The sequence below is a fragment of the Setaria italica genome, chromosome VIII (genome assembly GCF_000263155.2).
Source record: "Setaria italica strain Yugu1 chromosome VIII, Setaria_italica_v2.0, whole genome shotgun sequence".
Classification (NCBI taxonomy): domain Eukaryota; kingdom Viridiplantae; phylum Streptophyta; class Magnoliopsida; order Poales; family Poaceae; genus Setaria; species Setaria italica.
Window position 1 is genome coordinate 32784536 of NC_028457.1, and position 24493 is coordinate 32809028.

Consider the following 24493-nt stretch of genomic DNA (forward strand, 5'->3'; position numbering starts at 1 on the left):
AAATAAAAATCCTCTCAATTCTCCCTCATCTAAAAGACTCATTTTACTCCCTCTCTAAAGCATAAAACAAAACATAATAACAATAAATGAAGGGAGGATGAAGTAGCTAACCTTCAAAACACTTTGGATGAGTGAAATCCCCACGGAAATGAGAAAAACAATTTGGGCAGCACCTCCCCTAAGGTTGCTTGCTCGCTATGGAGAGGAGGATGAAGCTCTTGGTCAGGTGGAGTGGCTCTGGCTGGGGGAGGAAGAAGAGTTTCTGGTTTTATAGGGAAGGAGATTTTATCCCGGTTGGTAATTCCAACCGGGACAAAAGATCCCCCGGGACAAAAGATCCCCTTTTGTCCCGGTTTGAATTACCAACTGGGACTAAACCTTTTGTCCTAGTTGGAATTACCAATCAGGATAAAAAGGAAGCGTCGGTGGGATTTCTTATAGCTATTGCAACCGAGACTAGGAGGGGCTATAGTCTGGTTGATCTTTACAACCGGGACTAAAACGCCCCCCCCCCCCTCTGCGGTGGCCTTTGGTAGCACATTTTTGATCCGGGACTAAAGTACCTTTAGTCCCGGATCCAATGTTAACCAGGACAAAAACACCTAGATGGAAGGTCAGTTCTCTACTAGTGCAACAAGCTCTGTCGTCTTCTTGTATAGCGCTTGCATGCGAGGATCAATGGTAGCAGGACTTGCAAGCTTGGCAATAACGTTGTCGACTGTGTACCTGTCACGCCTTGCAGCCACCTCCTCGACTCTCTTGTTCATGTCCCGGATAGCTCCAGCGATCTTGCGTCCTTGATGCTTGCACTTCTTGAAGATCTTTGCCATCTTCTTCCGGAGACGCCTGAGCATGCGTGCGTCAACATGCTCAGAACCTTCGTCGATGCGCACCAAGAAAGTGTGGACGATGTCCTCCATGTCGTAGGACAGCTCCCTGACATCGTGCGCCTGACCAGCTCCTCGAGCTGGACCCAGCTTTTTGCAGAGTGGATCTTAGAGTCGGTCAAGTATCACTTCTTTATTTTCTGTATTTTGAGAAACAAAGTCAGTGAAGCATCGAGCAATGCGCCACGTGAAGGAGCAATGCGCCCCTTTATGAGCAAGTTTAATAACCTATCTAGCAAGCGAGCTGCAAGATTTCTCTTAGCCATTTCCTAACCCACTCGTACAATGGTTAGCTTTTCACCATTAATACATGGCCCACAAGTCATTCTCACAAAGTTTCTTGGTTCCTGTACCCAAGTCAGCTGTAAGCTTATAGCCCGCTTCTCTCTCACCTCTTCTCTCTCCTCCACGTCTGCATTCAGCCAGCTTACAGCCTCTTATTATACTTGCTCTAATACCATCTCCATAAACTCATGGGGGCACACAACTCTCAGCATTAGCAGTACCACTTGCTAGCTTCTGCTACACAAGCAAACCCATAGGATACACACCTGAGAGTAATGGCGGACCTTGCAATCGGGATTTCCAGGACGGCGGTTCAGTTGCTGGCGGACAAAGTCAGGACCGCCATCAAGGAGGAGGCAGAGCAGTGGCAGATTGTGCAGCGTGATCTCGTGTTCATCACGGGGGAGTTCGAGATGATGCAGTCCTTCCTCAACGTCGCCGACGCGGAGCGCGTCAGGAACGATGTTGTGTGGACCTGGGTGAGGCAGGTCCGCGACCTCTCCTATGACACGGAGGACTGCATTGAGTTCGTCCTCCAACTGGACACAAATAAGAGGTCCTGGTGGCTCCGGCTGTTGCCGTCTTGTGGCAAGACGGAAGCAGCGCTGCCAGTGGACGAAGCCGTCGCCGAGACAACACTGCTGAGGGCTCGAGTGGTGGACGTGAGCCAGAGGAACATACGCTACAACCTTATTGTAGACTCTGGCTCCAAACCCATCAATCAGCAGGTTCAAAGGGCTGCTGCCTCCAGCACAAGTTCATTTGACATTCTCACCAATGCTGTTAAGAAGACCGGCCCCTTGGATGTTCCCGGATTGATCACTAGGGAAGACAAGGACCTTCAAGTGATCTCGGTCTGCGGACCAGAAGGTGATCTTGGGAAAGTAGCCATCATCAGGAAGTTGTACGGTGATTCAAGAATCTACAAGGAATTTGAATGCCGCGCCTGGGTGAAGCTTATGGAGCCTTTTAATGCTCATGAGTTTTTACGGACCTTGATGATTCAGTTCTTCCCACACTCTTGCTGCAGCCAAGAACAACAAGAAGGAAGCATAAAGGAGTCTGCTCAGAAAATCAACACACATAGGTACCTCATCGTCCTTGAAGACCTATATACCATGGCACAGTTGGATACCATCAGATCCTACCTGCCGGACATGAAGAAAGGAAGCCGGATTGTCGTGTTAACCCACCAGCCGGTGATCGCAAGCCTATGCGCGGGGGAGCCGTGTCGAGTTTTTGAGCTCGTCCAGTTTTCACCATATCACTCTGTCCGCGTCTATTTCAAAGAGGTAAATCAATAGTGTACTTTCAGAAATTAAAAAAAATATTTCATACATGTTGCTGGTGCACCACTTTCTTCGATTTTCTATATTTTTTATTTACCATGGGGGTTTGTAATACATGACACGAACAGCAGAGATGTAACCAGAAATATGAGCCACTTTCTGAGCTTTTGGTTGCCCGCATGCTCTAGCCCTTGTTTACTTCCCTCCAAACTCCCAACTTTGACACTATGCAAAAAGAAGATTCTCCATCACATCAAACTTGCGGTACATGTATGGAGTACTAAATGTAGACGAAATCAAAAATTAATTGCACAGTTTTGTTGTACTTTGCGAGACGAATCTTTTGAGCCTAATTAGTCAATATTTGGACAATAATTCACAAATACAAATGAAACGCTACAGTGTCGCATTTATGGCAAAATGCCAATTTGGCACCTCCCAACTTGGGAAGTAAACAAGGGCCTAGCCTGGCTGGTATACAAAACTCACCTTCGCATGGCTAAGAAGAGAAAGCTGTTTAGTTGCCTGCGGAAACATTAGTTGTATGAGATAAATGTGGACAAATAAGGGTTATTATGATATTTATTTTGTGCATTTTTAAATATTTATGGAGCATTTATTTTATAAGCATCAATATTATTCCTTAAGCACAATAATATCACTTGATATATCCTAACAATGCAGTAGTAGCATCATTAGCTAGGCAGTTGTTGACTGCATCAAGCAAGCCAAGCTCCGCAAAAATTTCATGTTTCTACAAAGCCAGGCTGTCATACCATAGTAACATGCAGGCAACAAAGCACTTCTGTATTCATCTTTTAGACCAGGCTAAGCAAAATGCAGGTAACCAAATTAACATTTTCATGATTACACATACCTCTTAGTGGACTCTCTCCTCTATTGTTCATGCTCTTATTTTTCCATGACTTTGTTGTACAAATGCTGTTGGCACCCAACAAATACATATAAAAACCATATACAAATTCAAAATATGAATTATTGAAACCTATGTGCAGATTTCTATTGTCCCCCAATTAATCTTCCTTTTCTTTGTGTGTGATTGTGTGCATCGTTTGAAAACAGTGCTATGTCTGCTTTAGTTTTGTGCACCCGTCTGCCAGAAACATTGCTCAATAACTAATGAATATAACTTTTCCACTGAATCAGGGAATTTTTCATACATGTCAATTTTCCTAGCTACTAGTTTAGGTTGGCGATCTAATTTGACAGCCCAAAGCGGCCAAATGTTAGTTGACAAATCTTATTTTCACTTTTTTTTGTTGGTGCTTTTTTTACTCGCACTTATTGGCATAGGTGCTTATTTTAATTAAAAATAATTAATCCGCCCTCTCTATTCTTCTTTCAACTTGTTTGTACATCTGTTTCTATATCTGCAGGGTTACCAGCATGATAAACTCCATTCCTTTATAAAGGAAGAACCCTACCATTTATTGTGCAAATATGACCTTATTGGACGTGACACTGAAGTGGATGCACTTTTTGAGCAAATCCAGGAAGGTCGTCTTATTTCTTTGTGGGGAATGTCTGGTGCTGGTAAATCAGGACTCGTTTGGAACATCTACTGCAAATGGCGGACTAGTAATAATTCATGGAAGCACGCTTGGGCTAGTGTTTCCCATCCATTCAATCCCACAGACTTCTCCCGAAATTTACTTCTGCATTTACTTCCGAAATCAACTTCTTCGGAGGAAAGATATTATAAAGCACATCCGGCAAAAGATCCCATCCAAGAATGTCAACATCTTCTACATGAACATGTGTACCTAGTTGTAATTGATGGTTTGCAGTTCAAGGAAGACTGGGATTGGATAAAATCTAACTTGATAGGAAGCGGAGGTTTGAGAAGTTGTATCATCACCATTACTTCGGAAGAAAGTGTTGGCAAACATTGTGTAGTATCATCAAACAATGCAGTAGTGCACAATATCAAAGGTCTTGAAGCTGATGCAGCCCTTGAACTGTTCAAAAAGGTGTGTTTTCTCACAAGCATTGTTCCATTTAGTTTCCACTTATATCTACTAGCATAATTCCTTACTGTATCATAGTATTACTAACTAGAAACTCTTTTAGGTCCTCCATATTGAAACCTCAATAGGCACCATAGAAAAATAAATAAATCTTAAAAATTCTAGCAAACAATGAAAACATCTAGATGTCAATTCAGGAGACTCTAAACATCATGGACAATAACAACCAATAGATCTAATATGTTTTTATAAATTTACCCATTTGTGCTATTATAAAAAAGTAGCCTAAAGTAACCCCAAATCTATATCTAAATTACTTGCCTTAGCCAATTATAAAAAATCATCTAAAAAGTCTATAGTACCCTAAGTCAACACAAAAAATTACTGACCTATTCCATTGTGAAAAATAATATAAAATAACTCCCAAAACTTTCATATAAATTTCCTATATATGCCATCATGAATAATATTATAATTTGACCTTCTAAACTTGTATAAAAATAACCCACCCTCTCCACTATTAAGAATCACTTAAAGTAGGATGGTCTCTTTTCTCTTCACATGAACTTAAAATGTAAAAGGTTTAATTTAGCGTGAGAGCTTATTCGTTAGTAAATAGAGCCATAGCAAATAGTGGTAGGCAAAACAAAAACCAAAGGATTTTCGGTCACTAATTCGGCCTTAGAGATTAACAAACCAAATTAAGTTTATTTCGGCATATTCAGCATTTGCTGTCAGTTAACAGAAAAACTGAATGAACCAAAATCACAAGTAAGAGGCCCAATACTGCTTCTAGCAATGCTCATTACAAACCCTAAGTATATAACGTCCAACCCAAATCACTCTCCCTCATTTCATTCCCTACCGAACCCAACCCGACTGCCTACCCCACTCCCAACCCTAGGCCCCCACCAAACCATAGCGGAGGCAGGCCTTACGGCGCTCCTCCCTACAGCAATGGCCGATTGCAGTGACGACCCAGCACCAGTGGCTAGTGGCGCCTACTCCCTTCCATTCGTTCCTCCATGATAGTGAGGAGCTGAGGATGGCACTACAAATGTATCCTGGGGAGCGGCGAGGATGGCACCTCGTCTTGCCAACGTGCTGCAGATGGATTCGTCTCGATTTGTGCCTTATCCTTCTGGATTTGTTCTTATTTGTGCTCATCCTTCGTCATGTTTAGTTTGTGATTCAGTTGGTTTGGTCATGAGTCACGACTGAGACCAAACCAAAGTAATCGAGACCAAATTGGCTTGGTGTCGATAATTTTTAGTAATTGAATAGTCTTTATTTTTGGTTAACCGAATTTTAGCAAAATCCAAAGAAGCAAACCGATCAGTCTCGGTAAACTGAATGCCCACCCTTGGTAGGGAAGGCTAATGTTGTGAAAGAGAAAGTGTTGTAGCAAGTCATTCCATACCGGAATGTGTGCTCAATTCCTGTTTCCTTTATTTCAAATTTATATTACTTAGTTTGAGTATAGTTTAAATTTATACTGCTTACGTGGTCTTAAATAGGTGCTGGAGGAGAATGCATGCTATCTGGGACGGCGTATGGTAAATACAGCAGACCTTTTTATCTTGTCCAAGTGTGGCGGGCTTCCCAAAGTGATAGTTACTTTGGCAAGATACTTGGCCAGCAGACCAAGCAAAGACGTACTCGAGCAGGAGATGAGGCGTCTGAGTGACAACTTTATGCACGAGCTAGAGACCAACCCAGAGTTTGATTCCTTACGTGGCATACTTGCCTGGATGCATTCTTACTTGCATGCTTGCCCTCGGCATCTCAAGAAATGCATGCTTTATCTATCGGTCTTTCCTCAAGACAGGATCATCCGGAGGAGGCGTTTGGTGTGGCGGTGGATCGCGGAGGGCTACTCAAAGGGCACCGACAGCATTAGCATGGAGAAGTACGCGGAGAAGCTTTTTGACGAGGTTTCTGCACTGAGCATCATTCAGCCAGTACTGAAGGCAAGTAAGGTTATTGGGTACCGAGTCAATGGTTTCTTCCGCGAGTATATCATCTCGCGGCCGGTGGAAGAGAGAGTTTTCTTTCCAGTGGAAGTCTCTGCACTGGGGCGCGGGCATGGCCGGCTGACCACAGAAGGCATAGGACAGCACCTAGCTGTTGGGGATTCCTGGGATGTTGACCGGGTTGTGTTCGAGGGTTTGGACTTCTCACGGCTACGGTCTTTGACAGTGTTTAGAACAGTGTTTTGGCCATGGTACGTCCCGGACAGGATGAGGGTGCTTCGGGTGCTGGATCTAGAGAATGCAGAGTATGTAAGTAATTATGCCTTTGAGAAGATTATGAAGCTGCTGCCTCGTCTGAAGTTCCTCTCGCTAAGAGGACAGAGGGAAGTCTCGCGAGTGCCAGATTCCGTGGGTGAGCTGATGCAGCTGCAAACTCTGGATATCAGAGACACCTCTATAGTCGCGCTACCACCATGCATCACCCGGCTACAGAAGCTGCAGTACATTCGTGCAGGTACCACCATAGCGTTCACGCAAGATGACAGCTTGTCTGCGGGGGAGCATTCGACTCCATTGAGTAGGAGGTCAAACGCTATGGCGTCCCGCTTGCTTGCCAGATTCAGCAGACGTGGACCTGATGGCTCTTGCAGGAATGGTGTTGAGGTGCCAAGAGGGATCGAGAGACTGAAAGCCTTGCGGACGCTTGGTGCTATTGATGTAAATACTGCAGGGGATGCCACTCTTAGTGAGATCCGTTCCCTCTTTCGCCAGTTGAAGAAACTCGAATTATTCATGATCAACCGTAAAATCAGCGGATGGTTTTTGTCGCATTTATTTGTGGCACAGCATTTGGAATCATTGTCTATGCAGTTTGAGAAGAGCGATCATTTTGTTCATTGGGACTACATCTCCCTTCCCAGAAGCCTACGGAGCCTAAAGATGCACGGCCATGTAGAGCAGCTGCCACGAGGTATCGAGTATCTTGGTAATCTCTTGAAGCTGACTTTAGAGAAGACTACACTGTTCACACCAGATGACATAGAGGTCATCGGGACATTACGAAGTCTGCGTACTCTGCGCCTCCGTGTCAATAAAGATCAAGATGGCGAGCTCCAATATCACTCTAGCCTTTTCAGCAAACTCGAGGTCCTCGAGATTGTCTGCAAATCGAAGTTACGTGTAAGGTTTGACATTGATGCAATGGAAAAGCTTGAGCAGCTGAAGATTCACTGCCTTCAGGGGTCGGAGATGCAGTTCTCTGGGTTAGAGCACCTGTTTTCCCTCAAGCAAGTCTGGCTTATGGGTTCCATCGACGACGCACTCAAGGTAGCATTGGAGCAGCAACTTGTCAAGCATCTGAAGAAACCTGCTCCGAAACTGGAGGTTGAGCCACGTTCGTCCCAGGAGTCGTCCGAGGAGTCGAACTAAGGTATGTAGGCAATTGTTTCTGTTGTATGCCTGCCATTCGTACTTCCTTTCTTCTATTACTCTATCTAAACCTAGCATCCGGTTTACCACAGGGAAGTCCGACACTCCAACTTGCAGGTTTGGAAGAGGACACGCTAGCTGATCATCCTAAGAAATCAGTTTTGAAGCTGCAGGGAGCCATGTTCTATCCTGATGGCCTGGCGGGTATTTACTGAAGTTCGAGATGCTGACTGCCAGCCGTCGCCCAATCCAGTATTCTCAGCCGAGAAGGATTAGCTCCAAGTCTCTTAAATGGGTCGTGTAATTAACTGTCTCTTACTGTCATTAGTAGAAACCATTACCTGTTTTTTACCTCGAAAGCGTAGTAGAGCTGTGTATCATTATAATAAAGAAGCAGAAAACAATACTGTATGCTAATGAACCCACTGAAATTTTATATTGGTCTATATGTACCAATAAGGCTTTGTGTCTCGTGTACATGCACGAAAAGGTATGTGAGAAGAGCATCGATATCAACTTAATTTGCTACACCCTATTGTGATGGCTGGTGTGTAAACGAAAATCTGAGAAATACTTGCTGTTTGTCAAACAGGTGTTTTTTTCCGCCCTGGGGGGCTGCTGTTGGCGCCAACTGGTGCAGAACAATCGCGGTATGAAATCTTGACCAACAGCAGCTAGAATAAACAAGTACTATCTTCGAGCAACCGGAAATTGATTCACTATTGCAAGACAGAGACACTTCAAAAGCATTGGCTGTACTGTAGCAGGCAAGGACCAAGCAAAGAACCTGCAGTACCACTAAGCAAAGATTAAATTGAGCTGCACTATTGCATTGCACCCGTTGTCAGTCTCATGGCCATGGAGAAAAGAACAGAGCTGCTCACATTACAGAACTGAATGAGCAGTCGAGCTGCAAAGCAAAACAGAGAAGTACTGAACCATTGCTACTGCTGACAGACGTGCATAGACAAGGATTAAACAAGTGCTCATGCATTCTGACATTTATTAGTTCATCGATTAACTCATCAACTACTAAACTGATCAGGCACACACGGTCAAAAGCATGCATGCAATGATTAGTTCCTGTAGCTTGAAAGTGACACGCCTGAATCTAAACAACTATCTCTGAATAATGGCCAAACCTTGCTTCTGCTGTCAGGGCTGGGCTGGTCGCTGCTGCTGATCTGCTCGACCGGGCCGGCTTGCTCCGCACCGCCAACTGGGCCTAGCGTGGCCTGCCTGAGCTGCTCTGGGCCGGCGTGCCTGCCTGGGCTGGCGTGCAGCTTGCCTCGCCTGGTCCGTGAGTGCCGGCCTGTGGAGCCCAGCGCAGCAGCGTCGCGCTTGGCGCGCGTGCCGCACGCGTGCCTCTGCCCGATAGAAGAACAGAGACGAACAGAGCAACAACATTACGAACAAAGCTCAACTTTGAATCAAAAGTCCTCTCTCGAAACTCCACGGATCCAAATGAAACTTGATCCATAGAAGCAAAACCTCAAAGGTTAACAGATCCATGAAAGAGATTTTGAAAATCTCAAGTATTCATGGTGGATTTAGGAGAAAACCGAATGCCCTCCACGAATAACACGGTTTGGAAAAACTCAAATTCAAATCAAATTCATGAGTGATTTGAGGGAGGTCACATCAAAATTGCTCACAAAGGTCCTAGCAACAAATTTCCCCAACAAACTTTGTGGATTTGGATTCATACATGAAGAACAAAAATTCCAACGAAAATGCTCAAAAAAATCCGAAAAAGATAAATTTCAGATTCAAAGAGTATGGAACAAGATAGTATAAAATTGATCTTTGAATTATTTCACCATATTCGGATACAAACCACTCCAAAGCACAATCAAAATTAGAATGGCAAAAAGATCAACACAAAGATCTACTCATCTCTCTCCCTCTCTCACACCTAAAGGCTCCATCAAATGAGAAGCCCACCACCAAAGAGATGCCCAACAACCTTCTCTCTATATATAGACATCTGGAACCCTTACATGAACCACACAATTCAAATATCCCCAGGGGTAAAATCATCCAACTTTTTCCTCATACATCGGACGGACCCGACGCCTTCACGACTTAGCTTCGCCTCGACGCAAGCTTCGTGATGATGCCACACGTCCTCTGACTCGACGATGTCCAGCCGCACCGGACTCATCCTTCGGTTTTGAGTTCAAACTGGTCAAACCTCTTGCACACCCCGCAGGTGTGACTCAGACCCGGTTTTGAGGTCAAACTGGTCAAAGCCTCTTGCACGCCGCACCTAACGTGACTCATCGATGTCGACGTGTCCGGCCTCCGCCAAGCAAGAGTACACGGATGGGATGGAGACAGCGTGTACTCTGGCTTAATCCCTCACTTAGTTGATGATGGCCTATCTATCCTCCAATATGCAGATGCATTGACCTGCTCTGACCAGAGTGCACCCCGACGTGGGTAGGTTTCGTAGCTTGAAGGTTCTCAACTGGTGACGGTGTGCCCTGCAGTTGAGAGCGGTTCCAGACTCAAGAAAACAGGAGAGTACTATCCACTTACTAGGGCTCCGACCGTTAGGTGGGGTTTGGACGGATCGCTATCGTTCAGGCTCCATCTGTGTGGGTACAGTTGTACAACCTCCGCGGAGTGTGTAAACCTATAGCTATAGTTTGTGTCCACTGGTTATGAATAGTGCTGTTGACTACCGCTACTTCTGACTAGACTTTATTTATACTTCTACCTTCCCTTTTTGAGATAGGCCGGCGTTTGCCGTTGAGATGTGAGGGGAGAGAGCTCTCACATCGCCTAATATGTATGGGTGCTGGATTCTTGGGTAAAGGATCTGGTGGTTTGTGACGACTTCCTTGTTGTGAGGTGTTGACCTCGAAGATGGTATTACTATGATGCATTCTTGATCGATGCTGCTGCATAAACCTCTACAGCCATATATAGGTTTATCCATACATATAGTATTATTCCCCCCGTTTCCTTGGCTTGCTACTATTGAGAATTGACATGGCCTACCCGCTTCTCGGGTAGATGGTGGCTTTTCAGGATCGAAGCCGATTACGACTTCGACAACGACGAATGGGAAGACTAGGGATAGTCCCTCGCTCAAGTCACCTCTGGAGATGGTGTTCGCTATAGCTTATGTTTCCGCTGCATAGATGTTTTACCTTTCATGATTCAGTCCTGATGGACCTGTACTGGCATGTGCCAAAGTGATGTATTTGATATTTATAATATTATTACTCTATTGCTACTCTATATTTCTATGTTGGTATGGATTTGTACTATCAGAGATAGGTATTTGCACGTGATAGCCTTTCTGAGACTATCACGGAGATGCGTAAGCTTGAATTTAATGGGAATTTGGGTCGTTTCAGGACGTGGGCGATTTCGATATCCGCCGGCCTTTCCTTTTTTTCTCTTTTTAGAAAAACACCAGCCCGTCTTTGCAAGTGTCTTGCGTGAGTGTGGGCATCTACGTTGGTACGATGTTTTAAAAGCCTCATCGACTGAAGTGAAATGTTACGAGGCTGGAAAGAAGATCGGCGGCAGCCCGAGACATGGAGCGGAGTAGATAGGCTCGGCCCAGGAAAAAAGGGATAGCGGGCTGAATTGCTCAAATGAAAATTCAGACCTTACATGATTACATGCAACATGAAAATCAACAGACATATAATTCACAGATAGAAAGTTCTGTGGAAATGTGGATATATTACAACACTACCATCTTATTTTACTTCCAGAAATTTAAAAATCTCAACAGAAATATATCACTACAAGAGGCGTCAGCTAGCCTAGTTACTTCCACATGGCTCGCGGATATTTCAACTCAAAACATCACAAAAGGAAATACAAGAACCTGCCAAGTCAATACTGCCAACAAAGTATTCAAGATAGCATCATTAAGATCAAACAAGATATTCAAGATAGCAAGATTAAGATCAAACAAGCAAGCTTGCAATTAACCTCTCCCCAACTAGAGACACCACGCCCAATTGATTCCAAGCTAACTGAATAAGTCCATAACAGACGGTACATGCTACTTGCTACCTCAAGGTTCATCAATGGTTTTACAAACTGAGCACACACAATCAGCCCAAAGTCAGCATTACAGATGCCAGTAGGCCACCATAGTACGATCCAACAAGTACTGATACACTTCGCAGCTTATCTGATATTGGAGACCACTATACTGAGGTCAGATAAGGTCGATCTCACATATTTAGCAGCTAGCTCAGCAAGAGCTTCACTTCAGTTCTGCGGGAAGAGCCATGTCGCAAACACCGTGCCACGCTTCCATGACACCGTCGGCAGAGGGGTGGAGACCTTGCCGTCCCTCATGCTGTAGACACTGCAAGAGCTTGAGGTCGCCTTAGACCAACCGTGATCCTCATCGTCATTCTCCAGGAAGAAGATGCAATCCCTCGGCACCTCCTCATGAGAGACACAAGCAGATCTGCAGCACCGTCGACGTAAAAACAAAACCCGGTCATCCCCTACTGTCATCACCTTGGTCCACTGTGACTGCCTCAAACTGGCTTTAAACACCTCAATCTCATTCTGTTCAGATGCAGCGGATTCAGGGAGAGCTCCTCCTGTCTCTCCTTCTGCCAACTTTCGCAACACCACCAGCAACACACCACGCGATTCAACTAGATAGGTCATCTTTGTAACCAGTGGAATTGAGAAAGGCGGATCGTCGATGATCTTTCGCATTTCAGAAACCCATGGGTTGCCCGTGCTGCTGTCCACACTGATGTCGATGGCAAATAGTATACCCAGGATAGTAAGGGCATAGAGCTTGCCCTGATGGAATGCCATGTCAACAAAGTATAGATAATTGTTTTCCACGCTTACGGACCACCAGGAGTTGGTCCCTGGTTGGCACACTGCGATCCGTTTGGTTTTCCTAAGCGAAACTAATGCTGCAATCAGGTGGGGTGAGCAAAACATTAGTTTCCACCTCCTCGGCTCCTCCAAAATCAACCGATGAGACTTTCGCAGCCATGCTAGGTTCGCCTCATCAATGGACTCATCGCCCACGTAGCAGATTCGGTCACGGGACAAAGCAGGAAGTGGCACCGTGGCATTGGAGAAAGGATCCCGCAGGAAGCAGCCATCCTCGCCTGAGAACACTAACCAGTTGCCACAAGCGTCCGTGTTGCCACTCGGGGCACACGGAGGCGAACCGGAGGCGGTCGACGTGAGCAGGCAGCCGGCGGAGGATCCGGCCGGTGAGATCCAGCGGGATGTCCGACCACGAGGGCCCCCTCGTATTCGCCATTGATTGAGCCGACCTTGCAAATGCAACTAAGAAAGCATCAGCTAGGAAACACCGTGCATCAAGAAACCGGAGGAAAAACGCGAGCACATGGCCGGCGCGAGTGCGTGCGGACGCACAGGCAATGCGTCGAACACCTTGCGTGCGCGACCCACGGTGAGGGCAAGATGAGCGGCGAGTGCAGGGCAAGGAATGGAGGCGGATTACCTGAAATCGGCGATTCGCGGCGGCGGATTTGTGTTCTTGCTGCTGCTGTTCGGGCGGAGGTGAGGCGGGGGTGGGGGCGGCGGGCGGCCGCCGGCCGAGCTGGGGTAGGCAGTTTTAGGAAGAGACTGGAGAGTGGAGTGCTTTCGAGTGGGGTTGAGTGGTTGACTTACCGCTATAAACTGGCTGACCCTGCATAAGAGTTGTATGGAGTGTTACATTGTACAGCCATACAAAATTTCAAGTGCGAATAATTCTTAAAAAAACAAATTAAATGTGATTTTTTTTTGCTATAGTGGTATTGCACACGAATTTTGTGATCTTTTGATCTTCGTAGATGGAATCAGATTTGAAATTGAAATTTTGATTGGATTCGGATCATAACCTCATATACCATTCATGAATTTCCAATGTTTCTTTGAACTTCTAAGCAGTGTTTCTACTGAAATTTCACCATCACTAGACATGGTTCGCACAGGTAGAGAGGTCGAATAAACAGACGAAACAAGCAGCCTTGAATTCGTCTTTTCAATTTCCCCCCTCCAGAGATGGTACTATAGGGTTTGAAACTTGGTAGTGTTCTCTGGGGATGCCTGCTCCCGTGGCCATGAAATTTCTAGGTTTTTTGGGCATCTGTTCCGGCGACGAATGGGGATTCTTCCATGTTCCGTCCATGCTGTTTGGTCAGTGATCTGAGCGCAGCCTGATGCTTTGGTGGTTCAACAACTGCTGCTCGCACTCTTGTGAACTCAGGAGAAGTCAAGCCAGCATGCCGGCCGACTTTTGCTCTGCATGCATTTCTCTTCTCCTTGTTCCGGTCATGGTGCAAAATGAACTGCAGAGAAAGCAAGGCACATGTCCAACTGCCAGTGAACTGGCTGCTATCCTGCAGCTCAACCACAACCACGGCCGATATTGCCACATATCTGAATGTGTGCATTTCACGTTGCCGTCTTTCAGTTTCAGAGAGATAGGAACAGATCTGTGGGTTTATACTTCTTTGGCACCCTGCAGAAACAAACCAACGGTCACATGCCGCAATTTAGAGCCAGGAGAAGACGGGGGGGAAGAACGAAAAATAGTTGCCTATGAAAAATTCAGAGAACACAGAATAAAGGAGTACAGGCGCACATGCATCATGAAATCAACAGACATATAACTCACAGGTAGCAAATTCATGTTCATCAGTTCATGTCCCATGAAGCTGTGGATTACAACACTAATCATCTCCTTTGTTCACTTCCAGAAAATTGAAAATCTCAACAAGAACATTCAATACAAGAGACGTCAGTTAGCCTTGGTTGACATGGATCACCGATGTTCCACCCCAAAACATCATCATCAGAGGAAATATAAGAACTTCTCAAGTAAATACTGCCAACAAAATATTAAAGATAACAAGGGTTAAGATCAAACAAGCAAGCTTGCAACATCACCAGCTAGAGACACCACGAAATTCAAAGCTAAGTAGCTAACAGCATAGGTCCGTACCACACCACACACTACGAGATACAGAAAGCTCCAAAAATACTCAGCAAAAGCTTTGCCGAGTGTAACACTCGGCAAACATCACACGGCATTAATTTTATCAGCAAAGAGCTTTTTGAAGTGTTTTTTGTTGGGCACTTGGCAAATTCTTTGCCGAGTGCTAAATTGACTCTCGGCAAAAAAAAAGTTACGAGGATGGCGAGGAGACGGTGACGGCCGCTTTGCCGAGTGTCATTGTAAAAACACTCAGCAAAGCTCAAAGCTTTGCCGAGTGTCATAGAAAAAACACTCGGCAAACATTTGCGTCCCGGGCCAGAATTTGGCCTTTTTGCCGAGTATCACTGGGGCACTCGGCAAAGAGGCCAGAGGCCAGTGACACACGGTAAAGGGACCAAATTCTGGCAAGAATGGATAGAATTTTGCCACGTGGCACCTTTGCCAAGTGCTTTTACCCTAGCACTCGGCAAAGTCACTCTATGCCGAGTGTAACACTCGGCAAAGTGACCAAACTTTTCCTATTTTTATGGTTCGGTCACGTATAACGGACCCCCCCTCAAACAAACATCACAGACATCACACATATTTCATAATAAACATCACAGGCAATTCATTCACAACCACAAATAGTCACAAGTAATCCACAAATGCAACACAACCACAAATAGTCCTTAGTAATTCACAAATGCAACACAATTAAAATCTTGCCGAGTGTTCACTGAGGCCACGAGCTCCACTGCGACCACGCTGGGTTGTGAGGCTCATTCGATCCCACCGATTGATTTTGCACAAAGGAGAAGAGATTGCATGTGTGAGAATAGATTGAACAACACGTACGATTGCATTTGTGCTCTAGTATGATTGCTTAAGTACTAGTTGGTAACAAGCATATAGCATTAATCTGTTTAATTCACATATTTCCATTCTTTGTTTCTAGTTTCTAGTTTATAGTGTTTGGGCTTCTTTGTAAGATTGATTCTGCATAAACTAGAAACGGTGATTATAAGGTTGTCAAGTGACTCGTAGGAGTAGCTGTAGGAGGTGGAGGTGGAGGAGGAGGGAATAGGTTCGGTGGTGGAGGATGACCCATCCTCTCAACCACACCCTGCATATACTGGAACATCTGCTCCGCCCTCTGTTCAGCTGCCGCCGCCCTCTACCAATCTGCCTCCATCCTTACCTCCATCTCCTGCCGATCTGCCTCCATCCTCACCTCCATCTCCTCCCGTTGCTTTCTCTCTCCTTCCACCTGGATCTACAATATTTCATCCTAATGTTACAATGCAAAACAAAAGTATGTAAAAAACAACGAATGATGTTACAATGGGCCTACAATATTTCTTCCACCTCGGAAAATGCTAAGGTTCGATTCATCTTCGCTAGCATGGTAACGAGGGGGTGGATTATGCACGCTGGGAAGGTTGTCAGCATAGTTTTTTGTTATGAAGTTTGACACCTCCTCCAGAATATATGCCTCTGCAATGGATGGTTCAATTTTGTATTTATTTTTACATTTAGTTCGAAGAACCTTTTGACATATCTCAATTGAATAGCATCAATGGCCCTGCACAAGACCCCCCCATTCATGCCTCATACAGGAGGTCCAAAATCAAATATTGCATTGGATTGAAGAAGCCGGGTGGAAAGATCTTCTCCAACTTACAGAGCAACATAAGCACCATTCTTTCTATGTCTGCAACCATGGTATGAGATAACTCCTTAGCACAAAGCTGGCGGAAGAAATTGCTCAACTCCGCCAACACTAGCCAGACGTGCTCAGGGACATAGCCTAGAACCATCACCGGAAGTAGCCGCTCAAGCCATATGTGGTAGTCATGACTCTTGAGCCCGTTGATTCGCATAGTAGCTAAGTTCACTTCCCTCTTCAGATTTGCTGCATACCCATCAGGGAACATTAACGTTTTGAACCATTCTAGTACTTCCCTCCTTTGGGCCCTCGTCAGGACGAAATCGGCCTTAAGCTTTCTCCATGACTTGCCCCCTCTAGGAGGCGCCATGTCTAGCTTTGGTCTATTGCATAACCTTGCTTGAGCCACTCTAGCCTTAACATTATTCTTTGTCTTATCAGGAATGTCCACAATTGTACCAAAGATTGCCTCGGCGACATTCTTTTTAGTGTTCATTACATCAATGTTATGTGGAAGAAGAAGATCATCAAAATAGGGAGGTTCCACAAGCACGACTTCTGAGTCCAGGCATGTTGCTCACTCTATCCCAGAAAACCATCTCCTTGTGCATTGACCTCGAGAGCATCTAACTGAGCACGAACCTCGGCGCCAATCATCATCTGCGGTTAGGGTCTCTAACTACGACATCTTTTGTAAAGTTCTTGATATCTCATCTGAATGGATGGTCAAGAGGGAGGAATTGTCGATGTTTGTCGAACGAAGAAAACTTGCCACCCTTCGTCAACCAAATGAACTTCAGAGATGCCTTGCATACTGGGCATGGAAACTTCCCGTGAACACACCAGCCGTAGAATATCCCATACGCCGGCAAGTCATGGAGGGAGTACTGGTACCAAACATGCATTTTGAAGTTTGTCTTTGTAGTTCGGTCGTATGTCCATACCCCTTCCTCCCAAGCACGGACCAAATCATCAATCAGAGGCTCCATGTACACACTCATATTATTCCCCGGGTGTTCAGGAATTATCAACGATAAGAATATGTTCTGTCATTGAAAGAGGACACCAGGGGGGAGGTTGAGGGGATAACGAACATGGGCCAACAAGTGTATGGGGCAGCCGCCATTCCATAAGGATTGAACCCATCTGTTGCCAGCACAACACGTATATTACGAGCCTCTAGAGCTTTCTCACGATGAATCACATCAAACCTTGTCCATGGATGGATGTACCAGCTTCTAAGGATTGTATCAACGCCCGTATTTGTGCCATATCATCTGTTTCGCAGGTTCCTCAGTCATATAAAGTCGTTGAATCCTTGGTATGAATGGAAGGTATTGTAGGATCTTCACGGGGATTGCGAGCTGCCTCTTCTGACCGTCACCAGAGTCTACATCCAGGAACCTAGAGGATTTACACTTCACATAGTACTTTGCTTCCGCGTGTTCTTTCCTAAATAAGATGCATCCCTTCGGACAAGCATGTATTTGCTCATATGGCATCTTAAGTGCACGAAGGAGTTTTTGTGCCTCATACATGCTCTTTGGCAGAATGTGACCATCCGGGAGCATGCTACCAAAAACTATCAACATAACATCGAAGGCGTCTCGACTCAAGCTAAACTGGGACTTCACAGCCATTAGGCGTGCAATGGCATCCAGTTGAGAAAGCTTGGTATACCCGTGAAGGGGTTGCTGTGCCGCAGACAACATTTCGTAATACGCCTTTGCGGTAGCCTCTGGCTCCTCCTTCCTATATCCTTCATTGAAGTGTGCTTCATGATAGTCATTTAACATGTCTCCTACCTCGGCATCAGCATCATAATCCTTGATGCGTTGTCTCACAACCTCATCTCTCCCACGATCGGCTTCCCATGGTAGATCCACCGGGTATAGTCTATTGTAAATCCATTCTTGCAAAGATGTTTACCCATGACCACCTTTGTTTATCGATGCGTGTTTGCACATTTGCTACAAGGACACCAAGTGGCACGCGCTCCATAAGCCCTTGCAAATGCTAGTTCCAAGAAAGCATTGGTCTTCTCAATCCATTCATTGGTCAACGAATCCTGACTAGCTCGGGCTGTGTACATCCACTCATGGTCATCCATCTTCTAACATATCAACAAGTAATATAAAAATCAATTGCATCTACACATTCCTATAATGTATAATAGGTGAAGATAGGTCTTAATCCCACCCGAGAATGTGTAGATAGGGTTAGTTTCCATGCTCTACTCCTATCCGATATAGAATTTTGGTAGCACCTTCCCGCTGTTCTCCCAATACACATCTTGGCAGGGAGACTGTGTATCCAGAGAACAACATGGAGATGCTGCTGAAACTCTATCTCCGATCGGAGTAAACCATGGAAACTAACCCCATCTACACATCCTCAGGCTATCCAAAAAATGTGGACAGTTCAAAATAGATACGATTATAGGTATGTAAAGATCTGCATAGTTCTAACCGTATCTCTTTTGAAAGGGAGACACCTAGCTAGGTTACATGATATACGAACATGATATGGAAAGAGGGGTCTTTTATACCTCACCTTGCTGTCCTGCAAAGTGACGAGTCGAGGACGGTGCAATAGCCTCTCCTACAAAAAAAGGAACATAATAGTGTCAATCGTAAATTTTGGCAGCACCTCCCCTACATGGTGAGGTTTCCAAAACCTGCAACAAATAAAACGGCACGATGGCCGACAACCACATACACACCAAACCAACGGCACGATGGTCGACAACCATTGATGAACATCTTGTAGGAAGTTGCATATATTTAACAACTCATGCTATATCTCTTGCTCTACCACTAGGCTATAAATAAAATAGAAAATGTGTAATGCCAAACTTCATAGCTAGGATTGAAAGACACTACAAAATAGTACATGGGGTCTCACCTAGTGCAGTGGTACTATATCACATTCATAACTTTTGACAAATTTATCAGTACGTAGCAATACAATTTGTTGAGTGAAATATTTTCACAGAAGACATGTTATGAACTGTGTGATTCCATGAGCACACAATAACAATGCCAAAGGAAATTCATCTCTATGCTTCTCATTGCTGTTATGGACATGTTATGGACGGTGTGAATATCATCTCTAAGCTTCTCATTGCTGTGTTGTGCTTATTTTGTGCACTTACACAGGCCCGGTGGTGCGGCAGGGGGGGGGGCACCCGGCGGCGCGGCGTGCTGGCGGCAGGCCGGGGGTTGGGGGCGGTGGTGTGCGTGTATCTGTGTGCATGTGTGTGGGTGAGGGAGGGTGGGGGCCGGTGGATATTAGGCTGATTTGTCGAGTGACCGAGATCTAGCACTCGGCAAAGCCAATTTTGCGGAGTGTCCGATCTAGGACACTCGGCAAACAATTTTTTTTCCATTTTCCTCCCTCTCCTTCTTTTCCATAACGTGTTTTACTAAATTTGTTCCAATGTACTTTGAAAATACCTTGTAAAATTCACTCAACAATGCATATTTGATTTTTCTACTAATATTATTCCACTATTTCATGCAGTTATAGCTCAAATTCAATTTATATCAATTAAAATTCTATAATTGCAGTTAATAAATTAAAATTATCAAACGGATCTGAAAAATTACCAAAATTTGACATGAAACAATCAATGTTGTCTATTGCCTATACAAAAATTTTTGAAGTCAAACCCCAATTCGACCGTCACTTTGACTCCAAATCTTACAGGATCCTTCTCAACGCTACAATTCTTCTTCGGAGATGCTTCGGTTTGTAAGCATCGTACGTGAAAAGTTATGCGAAACCTTCTTAATTTTTTACCATAGCCTCCACGTACGATATCATGAGATCTTGACAAATCTCTCATGATTTTCAGACTTCATTTGCCTTTTTTAGAATTTAAAAACCATTCGGCCACACGTTCGTTGTCGTGTTTCATGAACAAGATGTTCAAAATTTCCTTTCATTTCTCGGGTAAGACCTCATATTGGACTCAATAACATGAATATCATTTTTATACTCATTTTATATTATTTGAATCACTTGGAGTTCAAATTTGACTTATACCAAAAAAATCCTCTAAATGTAATAAATTAATTAAATATAGCAAACAGATCGAGAAATATACCTAATTTTAACATGGAGTACCACATGTTGTGTGTGGAGAGTAGAAAAAGTTTGGAGGGTAGGAGAGGAAAAAAACTTATTGTTTTGCCGAGTGCTAATAATAAACACTCAGCAAACTTAAGTCTTTGCCGAGTGCAAATAAAAAACACTCGGCAAACTCGGCAAACCTTGTCTTTGCCGAGTGTCACTAACGGACACTCGGTAAACTTCTAACGGCCAGCGCTGTGGTTGACGGCCGTCGCACGTGGTGGTCACGTGGCAGTCTTTTGCAGAGTGTTTATTGTTTGTCGAGTGTCAGGTTGTTATTTGCCGAGTGTTTTCTTTCCTGCACTTGGCAAACAAGTTTTTTGCCAAGTGCAATTATTTTGCCGAGTGTTTCTCTGCAGTCAGCAAAGAGGGTGTTTGCCGAGTGCCCGATAGAATGCACTCAGCAAACAACCAGGTACTTAGCAAAACTCCAGTAGTGATACATGGTATCTTAAGGTTCATCAGCGTTTTACAAACTGAGCACCAGGCAGTCAAACCATAGTCAGCATTATAGACACTAGTAAGCCACCATAGTACAATCCGACAAGTACCTGTACACTTTGCAGCTTCTGTTATATTGAAGACCACTATATTAGGGTAAGATAAGTTCGATCAACGTATTAGCTAGATCAGCAACAGCTTCACTTCAGTTCTGCGGGAAGAGCCATGTCGCACGCTTCCATGACACTGCTGGCAGAGGGGTGGAGACCTTGCCGTCCTTCATGCTGTAGACACTGCAGGAGGCCACACTAGACCGAAGGTGATCCTCATCCTCATTCTCCAGGAAGAAGATGGAATCCCCTGGCACCTCGTCATGAGAGACACAAACAGATATGGCCAAGAAAAAACAGCACGCGTCAGCGAAGAAACACCACGCGCCAAGAAATCCGAAGCAGAAACGCTAACGCTAACGCGTGGCCGGCGCCGAGACGCACAGGCAATGCGTCGAACACCTTGCGTGCGCGAGCCGCGGCGAGGGCAAGAGGCGCAGAGGGAGAGAGGAGCGGCGAGCGCAGGGCAGGCAATCCCCCTGCTGCTGTTCGGGGCGGAGGCGGTGGCTGCCGCCGGCCGAGCTGCGGTCCCTGGGTTGGGCTGTGCGCAGTTTGTGGGATGACTAGAACCACAGAGCCACAGCCCACAGAGGTGGCTGGCCTCGTCAAGAAATTCGTGATTTTTTAAATTTCTTAGAGAAGCAAATCTGAAATTGAAAGTTGGAATGGATTTAGATCGTAACTCGATATACTATTCGTAAATTTCAAATAATGTTTCTTTGAACTTCTAAGTGCAAGTTTTTATAATGATTTTTCACCGCGTCCTTAAATGATGTAGTCCATTATTACCTTAGTTGCACCTGATCGCCCACTCCTAATCTTCGTCTTTTAAAATATGAGACTTCCTTTGCATCCATAAATGTTTTTCAGTTTAAATTTGAAATTTTTCACATACATCACCATGTACTCAAGAGTTTCTTTTTAATGAAATTTTAAATAAGTGTTTAATAAAAATTCACGCCATTTTCTATAATATGTCTTCACCTGAGTTAAACATGGTCGACTCGCTCGTATTTTTCCTTTTGAACAAAAATCACTCCTTTTTATGGTCGATGTTTGTAAAACTTGGAGGCAATGGGTTTTTGGTTAACATTCACACTGCCGCTCCTCAATTTTCTTGTTCTATTCCATTTGAACGAAACACTCTCTTTTGGGGGTTTTTTTATTTTCAATCGCTAAAAAACTATGTACCTTTCGAGTCAGATTATGTAAGCCACTGTATGACATGGTTGTAGTCTTGTATGTACGGCAATTTCATCGAGTTATTCAAGTGGGAGTTCGCAGATTGCGTGTTCGGTTTGCTTGAACAATGTGACTATAGAACACAAATGATCTTTCTATTTTTGAGCATTATTACCACTTGAGCATCAGAAGTTCAGCTAGCAATCAAGGCACTGATTGTTTACCTTAAGATAGCCTTACTACCCGGATGGATCATGGATATTCCACCCCCAAAAGTTCATAATAAGAAATGTATAAACCGATAACAACGGTAAGATCAACAAACAAGCTTGCAACCTACCCGACTAGAGACAACCTTACAATGACAAGCTCGCAGAAAAGGTTCATAACAGCAGATAGCATGCTACCTCAAGGTTCATCAGGTGTTTACAAATTGAGCATAACATGATTAATCTGTAGTCATCATCACAGGCACCAGTAGACCACCATACTACGATCAGACAAGTACTGACGCTTAGCAGCTTCCATTATACCAGATAGCACTATACGAAGACCAGATACGAACCGGTCAATGCATTCAGTTAGCACCGTGACAGATCACTTCAGCGGTTCAGCCCTTAGGGTAAGAGCCATGTGGCAAACACCGCGCCGGGCTTCCACGACACCATTGGCAGAGGGGAGGACACCTTGCCGTCTGTCATGTCGTAGACACTGCAAGAACTAGAGGCCCCCTTGTTGTAAACGGAGGAAAACCCCTCGTCATTGTCTATGAAGAAGATGCGATCCCCTGGCATCTCATTATGAGAAACATTTACAGATCTGCCGAACCGTTGACATAGAAACAGCACCTGGTCATCCCCTAGTGTTGTCACCATGGCCCACCGTGACTGGCCAAAATTGGCCTCATACACCTCAAACCTAGTCTCTTCAGCTTCAAGAACTTCAATTTTATCCCAGTTTCCTGCTTCCAACCGGAGGTCCATCTCTCGGCACACCAACAGCAACGCACCACGAGATTCAACTAGGTAGTTCACCCTCAGAATTAGGACTCCCTCAGGTAAGAATATCATGTGGCAAGTGTGAAGGTCACCGATTACTTGTTGGATTTGAGAAACCCATGGATCGCCCGTGCTGTGGTCTACACTGATGTCAACAGCAAAAAGTGAATCCATGCAGTTAAGGGCATAGAGCTTTCCTTTATGGAACACAATGTCAACAAACAGAGGACTACTGACAAGTATGGTCCACCAGGAGGACGCCCCTGGCTGGCAAACTGCAATCCGAGTGATCCCCTCTCTCCTGAAATTGAATATCGCTGCGATGAGGTGAGGCGAACATAACATAATTCTGTGCGCATCTAGCTCCCTTTCTTCGCCCATTTCCATCCACGCATGCCCTGCCTCGTCACCGGACTCATCACCCACCTGCAGGAGTCGAGCGCGGGACAGAGCCGGAAGCGTCACAGTGGTGTTGGAGAAAGGATCCCTCAGGAAGCAGCCGTCCTCGCCTGAGAACACCAACCAGTTGCCAGTGCCACAAGCATCCGTGTAGCCCACGCAGCCAGGGAAGCGGAACGGCTCGCTTCCGGGGAGGCTGTACACGGTGGCGTCTGGGAGCAGGAGCATCGGCATCGACGGGGGCACGCCCCCCTGCAGCGCGGCCGCGCGCCACTGAGGGCACACGGCGGCGAACCGGACGCGGTCGACGTGCGCAGGCAGGCGGCCGAGGACGAGGCTGGCGAGATCCACCGGGATGTCCGACCACGACACCGGTGGCCCGCGGGGCGGCGCCTCCTCCATGGGTGCAGCCAACCTTGCAATGCAAATCAATAAAACAGCACGCCGTCAGCGAAGAAATCGCAAGCCGGAGGAAAAACCGCCACCACGTTGCCCGCGCGCGCCGGGGACAGACACACGGGCAATGCGTCGAACACCTTGCGTGCGCGACCGGCGGCGAGGGCAGGAGGAAACTAAGGAGAGTGGGGCGGCGAGTCCACGGGAAGGAATGGAGGTGGGTTACCGGAAACTGCGACCCGCGGCGGAGGAATCGCGCTCCTGCTGCTTCTGTTCCGGCAGAGGCGGGGATGGGGGCGGCCGCCGGCAGAGCTGGGGTGGTAGGCAGAGAGCTGAGCCCCGGGGGGGGGGGGGGGGGGGGGGGGGGGGGGGGG

At 45.6% G+C, this 24493-nt stretch overlaps 3 protein-coding genes and 1 long non-coding RNA gene across 4 annotated transcripts; 1 reads left to right on the forward strand and 3 right to left on the reverse strand.

The window, feature by feature from the left end:
* Positions 1-614: 614 nt before the first annotated feature.
* On the reverse strand, positions 615-920 carry LOC105914986. Its single transcript, XM_012848248.1, has one exon. The coding sequence runs from the start codon at positions 918-920 to the stop codon at positions 615-617; it is 306 nt and encodes a 101-aa protein (XP_012703702.1).
* Positions 921-1371: 451 nt separating this feature from the next.
* Positions 1372-8271, forward strand: LOC101780505 (putative disease resistance RPP13-like protein 2). The gene is made up of 4 exons (XM_022829068.1): positions 1372-2464; positions 3859-4452; positions 5967-7851; positions 7943-8271. Exons 1-3 carry the CDS (start codon positions 1448-1450, stop codon positions 7848-7850), a joined length of 3495 nt encoding a protein of 1164 aa, XP_022684803.1. The 5' UTR covers positions 1372-1447; the 3' UTR covers position 7851; positions 7943-8271.
* Positions 8272-11715: 3444 nt separating this feature from the next.
* LOC111258207 lies at positions 11716-13387 on the reverse strand. The gene is made up of 2 exons (XR_002678811.1): positions 13330-13387; positions 11716-13138 (listed from the first exon to the last, which is right to left on the reverse strand). It is a non-coding gene; the product is annotated as an uncharacterized LOC111258207 (long non-coding RNA).
* A 9215-nt stretch (positions 13388-22602) lies between these two features.
* On the reverse strand, positions 22603-24457 carry LOC101764971. Its single transcript, XM_004979591.3, has 2 exons — positions 24346-24457; positions 22603-24138 (listed from the first exon to the last, which is right to left on the reverse strand). The coding sequence occupies exon 2, from the start codon at positions 24123-24125 to the stop codon at positions 22944-22946; it is 1182 nt and encodes a 393-aa protein (XP_004979648.1). The 5' UTR covers positions 24126-24138; positions 24346-24457; the 3' UTR covers positions 22603-22943.
* Positions 24458-24493: the final 36 nt, after the last annotated feature.